The sequence below is a fragment of the Helianthus annuus genome, chromosome 15 (genome assembly GCF_002127325.2).
Source record: "Helianthus annuus cultivar XRQ/B chromosome 15, HanXRQr2.0-SUNRISE, whole genome shotgun sequence".
NCBI lineage: Eukaryota > Viridiplantae > Streptophyta > Magnoliopsida > Asterales > Asteraceae > Helianthus > Helianthus annuus.
The window spans coordinates 53,781,105-53,789,123 of NC_035447.2; the positions used below are offsets into that span (position 1 = coordinate 53,781,105).

At 33.7% G+C, this 8,019-nt stretch overlaps 1 protein-coding gene and 1 long non-coding RNA gene across 2 annotated transcripts; one reads left to right on the top strand and one right to left on the bottom strand.

The window, feature by feature from the left end:
- Positions 1 to 306: 306 nt before the first annotated feature.
- LOC110876396 (indole-3-acetic acid-induced protein ARG7) lies at positions 307 to 708 on the top strand. The gene has a single exon (XM_022124570.1). The coding sequence runs from the start codon at positions 307 to 309 to the stop codon at positions 706 to 708; it is 402 nt and encodes a 133-aa protein (XP_021980262.1).
- Positions 709 to 2,861: 2,153 nt separating this feature from the next.
- Positions 2,862 to 5,574, bottom strand: LOC118487604. Its single transcript, XR_004882107.1, has 3 exons — positions 5,451 to 5,574; positions 4,367 to 4,450; positions 2,862 to 2,903 (listed from the first exon to the last, which is right to left on the bottom strand). It is a non-coding gene; the product is annotated as an uncharacterized LOC118487604 (long non-coding RNA).
- Between the last annotated feature and the right edge of the window lie 2,445 nt (positions 5,575 to 8,019).

The window sequence follows — 8,019 nt, forward strand, 5'->3', positions numbered from 1 at the left end:
TCTGAAGCGCATATGGACAGAATCTTTAGTGTATCTTCAATTACTTATTTATCGTTGTTCTTTGTTAAATTATAATGATAAGCTAGTTGTAATGCAGCTAAACAAGTATATAATAATATGTATAAAGCACATAAAGACAATATCTTGACACATAGAATCATAAACACAGAGTTATTTAATATATCATAAAGGGTAAGCTTCCCTCATTTTATATAGAACCTCCTCCACAGCTCTACTTCCACATTACACACGCTCAACCTTTTGGCACTTTTCTAGAAGCAAGTTAACCAACTGTCACTCTACAAAATGCTGGGCAAGAAATCAGGGTTCGTCAAGAGATTGGCCAACAAGATTAAGGTTAGAGGCTGCATTGGCCATAGTTCTGAGCCATTGCGTTACGAGTGTTTGTTAAGTAGTGATCATAACGACAACAAGAAATCAAGCGCAAGCACCCCGAGAGGATGTATTGCGCTGTATGTTGGAGAGGAGCGACTAAGGTTTGTGGTTCAGGCATCCCATCTTTCTCACCCTCTTTTTCAGTTGTTACTAGAGAAGACAGCTGAAGAATTCGGTTTCGAACAAAAAGATAAGCTGCTGGTACCATGTAGTGTTGATGTTTTCCAAGAGATTGTTAGTGTTGTGGAATGCAACAATGCAAAGTTTGATTTGAGAAGCTTTGCTGAAGAGATCAATAACAATGCTAACTGAATGAGAGAAGTTGTGTTAGGCAACTCCATTTAGACAAAAAATTTCAAAATCTATATTGTTGTGCTTAACTTGCTATAGTATAAATTTAAGACAACATTATGAAGCTGTATAGCATTTTTATAAAGTTTTCATTAAGTGAATTGTTGTAATTTTGATTTTGGAAGAAGGATTATAGATATGATTAACTAAGATGCAAGAAATACACATGGAACTTGTATTTTAATTAAACTCTTTTATTCATGCAATCTCCATTGTGTTCGAATATTTCATATCGGATAAAAAATTATAGCATCTTAAGTTTAAGACTATAAAAGAAAGAAAAACATATCTACTATTCCAAAAAGAATATATCATATCGGATGATATACGGTTGTCTTTGTTCACTAGCGAATGGTAGAAGTGTTATTAAAATGCATGCGTATGTATATAGATCTTTAATATATTCTTTCACATGAATTTCTTGTACTTCACTTAATAAAATAAAAGATAAAAATCCTCAAACAAATAACAAACCTCAAATGACCATGGGTAAACATAAATATTTGTCAGGTTTATTTTCTTTTCTAATTTAACTATAGCAAGAAAGTTAACAATTTTGCGAGCTGTTATATATCCTTGTATGTTGGAATATAATATCTCGTTCATGCACACATGCATAACACTCACGATAATTTAGTGGCGGAACTAGAACATCAACTAAGGGTATCCCAAAAAAAATTTCACCGTGCAATCATACAATGTTAAAAAAACGACAATAAATAAATAAAGTAAACCAAATACCTAATAGACATAGTTTAACAACGAAAAAATAAAAGTATAAACATACAATCTTGCTATTATTTAATTATTTGGGCTTATTATTTAGTTTCTAATTAGGCTTATTATTGGTTTGTATCATCGTCACCAACTGGGCTTATCATTAGTTTGTAAAAAAATTTTTGATGGGTGTCCTCGTAGTTGTTTAGGGGTGTCATTTGTATAAAAATAAAAAAAAAGTAAAAAATTTTACACTACTGGTAAAAAGTTGAGTCATAGCCCGGGCTATGCCTGGATATAAGCCGGGTCCGCCCCTGCACGATATGGGCTGCAATAAACTTGTTTATGTTTGTGTTATTATGGGTCAAAAACAATTTAATTATTATGTATTGTATTATGGGCTGAACTTGTTAATAGCCCAAGTTGTGTCAATAGTCGGAAGCGGTTGTATGGAACAGTTGTGTCACTTTAGTGATATGTATGGTATCAGTGGAACGATGAAGGTAGATCTGTATGATCACCGAAATCCAAACATCACGGTTTGTTTATTATCCCTCCACCACATTCACCATATTCACAAGGGCAAATACTATAAAAAAACTAATATACTTTTTGTTTTTTTCTCATAAAAGTCTATCCATTTTTTTTGCAGTTAAAAATCTAATATACTTTCTTTTTTTTTTCATAAAAATCCCTCTAGTCTTTTTTTCACATAAAAAACTAACATACTTTATTTTTTGTCTCAATAAATTTCCCTAACTATTTTTATACATAAAAAACAACATACTTTTTACTCTTTTATCATACCAGTCCCTTAAAATGTTAAATTTTAACCAAAAAAATATCTTAACTATAATCGGATGAAATCAAGAAAACATTATTTGACAAATTCTGTTACAGTTTTTTTTAATGATTTTACCATTTTACATGTTTGTTATTTTATTTTATTTTGGGTTATGTCAATCACGCTCGTGAATTTTATTATATTATTTTCCGAATAATATTTGTTGTTATCAATTTATTGAATTTTAAATTGAAGAGAAAAGATAAACATTGAACATACTTTGCTTTGTCATATATCCAATTTAAAATATTAATCCATCTCAATTCTTTTCTAACGTGATATTAATAAGTAAAAAAATATTCACAACTTTGTTCAAATTTAACATGTGGATGGACTCTTATATACATAAAGTTCTTTAGTGTAAGACCCTAATACGTATTTGACAAAAAGTCGCAGCGGAAATTCGTGCCATAAAATTTCTTTCATTACAAACATCTTGACCTACTTGAAAGTTCATTTTAATATGTATCTTTCACAAAAACAAAGTGTAAGTCCTGCTTACTAAAGCACATACTCAATTATTCCCGTACAATCTATCTTGTGACTCGGTCTTCGATCTCTACTCCTCGTGATAACCGCCCGTGATTCGTACAACCTGCACTCACCACATACATTCATCACATTAGTACACAATACATAAACAAGATTCAATCTCATACACTTCCCAATGCGTTCTCTTTCTAACTTTAAGCATTTCATCCGCGTATCCATGTTCTGGTGAGGCTTCAATAATGTACCTGCATTACTTTTCATTCTCAAGGCACACTATTAATAACGTATTAGTCGACGTATCTAAATCATGCATACATACATTCTTACATGCATACATACACATCTACATACGTACATTCCTTTCTATGTATCTACATACATGCATACACTCATACGTACCCTCATATATACCATATACACATCTACATACGCACATACATCACTACGTCTCTACATACGTTCATATACACATACGTATCTTCACATATACATAAATACACGTCTACATACTTACATACATTACTACATCATACACGTCTACATACTTACATACATTACTACGTCTCTACTTACTTGCATACACTTACACGTGCCTTCATATATACTTAAATACACGTCTACATATGTACATATACTCTTACGTACACGTTCAAGATCTTACATACCTTTTATATATCCATACATTAATTACATGGTACTTAGACTTAGATTTATAGCCCATAAACATCAAAGGAACGATCAAAATCATGTTTGGGAGGCCCGTCGTGGTCCACGGATAATAAACTTGAACTCCTCTTATGTTAAGATGTGTTTCTTTTGCACTCCTCTTGAATTAAGAGGTGTTTCTTTTGCACTCCTCTTAAGTTAAGAGGTGTTTATTTTGCACTCCTCTTAAGTTAAGAGGTGTTTTTGCTGCAGATTCGTTTCGTCGTCCGTACGCACTAAAACGCGCATAACTTTTGAACCGTTTACCCGTTTTTACCTCCCGTTTCTTCCTACATGCTTGTAAATTCACATTCTATCATATGAACTTGAAATCCAACATCCGGTTTAAGGAAAATATTCACTTAAAGCTCTCGGCTTTATATACCCGCTTTCACTTATTCGACCCGTTCATGTTTTCGTCAAACTACTCATTTGTTTTAACCCAAGACTTACATAAACGTTATAACTATAATACTTATACATTATCCGAGGTTCGTACTTGGGATTTATGCACCCGATACCCGATAAGCGTTAAACCTATTCATGTCATTCATTTATACGAAATTGTTTGTCTATTAACCATGACTCACAACCGAGTCTTTAGACTATTAATCCGCGTCTCTGATTCTTGGTTAGCGTACTTATGTACAATTCTACCCATACTCGGTTATAGTACCGTAATCAATTACTTACACCACCCTTCCGGTATAGTAATAAAACCACATTTTTTACCCATTCGGCCTACTGGACGTAAATCATCAATTTCATACAACCCTTCTTATTTGACTTCAATTATCATGCCTAATTAACTAGAACATAACCTTACTTAACAAACTAATAAGTGATTCAGAAATCACTTACCTCATGCATCCGTGTTCATATCTGTTTCCTCGCCACTTCTTGACCCGTTAGCCTTCCGTGCTTGATTCCGTCTTGACATGATTCCTATACTTCCATGTCATCGAAATCACATTCTTATTAGCATACATAATTGTAAATTTTAACGATCATATCGATTGTATATTTCACATTTTTTACTTTCATTAGTGACGACTAACAAGCATATGACATATAATCCAAATTCATATCCTTTCAACCTCATGAAATTCATCATGTAATCACAAATAACGCGTATTAACATAACACGTACCATACAACTTCCTATAATCCTACCTTTACGACAACAAACCAAATCATGCTTCTTATGCGTAGTTGACCTTCAAAAGTCAACAGTTCATCATACAAACTTTCGGCTTATCCTCATGTATCCGTATCATCATTTATGCTATATCAATGACACTATATACATTTCTTACTCACAATGCAAATATGCTTACAACCACATGATCACCTAGTGATATTAAACACAACGTAGAAGTCCTTAATGCATAGCCTTGACCAAGACATACATTCAACCCGAGTTCTTGTATAAGTTCCATCTAAAGCACCTTCTTCACGTTAGTATACTACTAATTACATCATTACCTAATCTCAATCATATATCAAGCTATTTCATACAATCTCACATATTAACTTCACTTAGACATTTCATCATACACTTGGTGTGCGTACACCATTTAGTGCATATTGTACAACTAATTAAAGCACATTCTTCCTAGTTCATCCATGCATTAACATAATCTTTCACAAATCATTATCATAACCAAACATCATATGTTTTATATCAAATTATCCATCTAACTACTTTCTGTAACACTATTCTAACATCAACATTACATAGTTCATCATAAATCTTTACTAAACTTTATCTTCTTACAATTTCTTAGTGGGTTTTATCCCAACTCATCAATACAATCAAAATTGCACATAACACAACTTCTATATGATGATTCTAACACATACCTAAACTCAATTTCATACAAATTCGCGATTTACATCAAAACCCACTTCGTGAAAGATCACCAATCTAATTTTTAAGGCATACCTTATGATTCCCTTGTGATGGTGACCATTAATCCATGTTCCTTCACGAATTTAAGCCTTGAATCATCCTTCAATTTGGTGATTTAGTTGAGTTTAGGGTTAGAGCTCTTTGGAGCTCCTGAACATTCGTGAACACACACGAAGTGTGTGTTTGTGTGTGTGTTAAACTTTCATTTTAATAACTCAACTTCCATCTTGTTCCATTTAACCCCTCATGTTTGCCACTTAACATAATGTGCACTACTTCCATCTTTTAATAATTTTTACCATACATTCAACTAGGTCAAATAGCATAGTTATTTATTTCATGACGTGTCATATAGGAACACACGACAAACATAAACATTCAGATTTTGGGGCGTTACAAGTCTATCCCCCTTAAAGAAGGTTTCGTCCCCGAAACCTTTCTCATTCTTAGTAGACCAATACTACTCTTACTTTTTCATTTATCCATTCATGATGTTCGATACAACATGAATATATTCGGGATATTTGCTAAAAGTCTTATTCATGAATAAATATAATCGTACAAACCTAAGTCTACGGCTTGTTTCTAACTTCCTATTTAAGCATATTACATTCATATATTTACTAATCGAAATAAATCGATTTATTTCATACTACTCATACATCATATGTTATCTTTCATTTTGTTCACTATGAGCCATCCTGAACATTCCATTACTATCATTACTTCTGATTACCTTTAAGCTCTTAGGAGGGGTCGATATATTATCTTACACATACTATAATCATTCAAAGACTTATTATTACAACTAAAATCACCCTTCTTAAACTTACTTATCCGTACTTAACACAAAGACTAAGCATTATTTCCATGGTTACTATTGTTATTTATGCCATGCGTATCTTTTCTACAAGGTCTTGTTCAAATGAACATGGCCAACAAGCCGAGCATCAAGGTTAGCATTTCTTAATGATACTTGCCGTCTCGTATATTCTATCAGAATTTCCATAGTTACGAGCATTCAAGTTCAGTACCACCCGACGATCATTACGTACATTTTGAAATTCATTCCACATTTTGCATTACAGTTTTGCATATATATTCGATTATGACACATCCATCTCTAGTCGAGTCATAACCTCCTACTAAAGCTACAACCCTTTTTATACGTACCTGACGGAAGTAGATTCCATTGATCGTTATCTATACCTTACGATGATCATTCCTTTCCGATTAGTGACTTTGCGTGTCCATTCATCAAACTCACCAATGAGTATAAACTTAACAAATCAACACATTAACTATCGAGTTCAAATAGCGATCGCCATCTGACCCGTACGGCCCATTTATCCTTTCGACCATTCTTGTATGCAACACATTTGCATAAATATATTCATACATATATATATATATATATATATATGAAAGTTTAAACGTAATTTGGATCAAACCACTTAAGGAATATTTACTTGTTTGGTCCGTAATTACTTACGTATTCGAATATTTTCATTCTCATCATTCTTTCGTTCATTTGCCTTACATTTACTTATGTGACTTGTTTGACGCAAGCATGGTTAAGCTATCGACTTCTTCTTATGTAGACTGGTTTCGTCTTTTATATCTTAAATCTGTTTCGTGGATTCGAACACATTATTCATACCTTTCGTACCTTCTATGTTTTGAACCCGTCTCGCGGATTCAAACATTGCATTCATATCTTTCATTCTTTGAATCCGTCTCGCGGATTCAAATATTTCATTCATGCCTTTCATTCCTTGAATCCGTCTTGCGGATTCAAGCATTGCATTCATATCTTTCATTCATTGTATCCGTCTCGCGGATTCAAACATTTCATTCATACATTGTTGATCCGTACTTTCTTACAGAATCAACATTCCTCATTCTTATCACTCACACTTTTCACTCTTACATAGTACTCTCAATCTCCCGAGAGTCTTACTACCCATTTCACCCACACGTCTACCTGCTACCTAATTCTATCGGACATACCTGTAACAATTATCACGGTCTCACGAACGTCATACGTTTCTTGTGTACTGGCCAGGTACACATTCCACGTACTAGTTTCGTGTCTTCGCGTAATCGCCACCTTATGTTCGAAGAATTTAGTCTCGGCACGTGTAACATTTTCAAAACCTATTTACCATGTCGTTATTATATTTCGTTTAAAATTTTTCTTTCACTTGCTTAATTATACCATTTCATACGCCTACACGTTAGGTTTACGTACCTGGGGTCAATTCGTCTCATTACTTGCCTTGATGCCGGTCCTAGACCGCATTCACGGATCATCCCTTCCAAACAAGTGCGCTTACCCTTCACATAACATACTATTAGTTTCCTTCAAACACATAATCTAATACATACTTACATTCGCTTTTGCCTTTAGGCCTCGATCGAGTCTTGGATTGTACGGGTTCTTGGTCACGGGAGCACACCGGTTTGAGTTCAAGTATTTACCTCCTTCTACTTGATTCTCTCAAACCAGGGCTCTGATACCAACTTGTAAGACCCTAATACGTATTTGACAAAAAGTCGCAGCGGAAATTCGTGCCAAAAAATTTCTTTCATTACAAACATC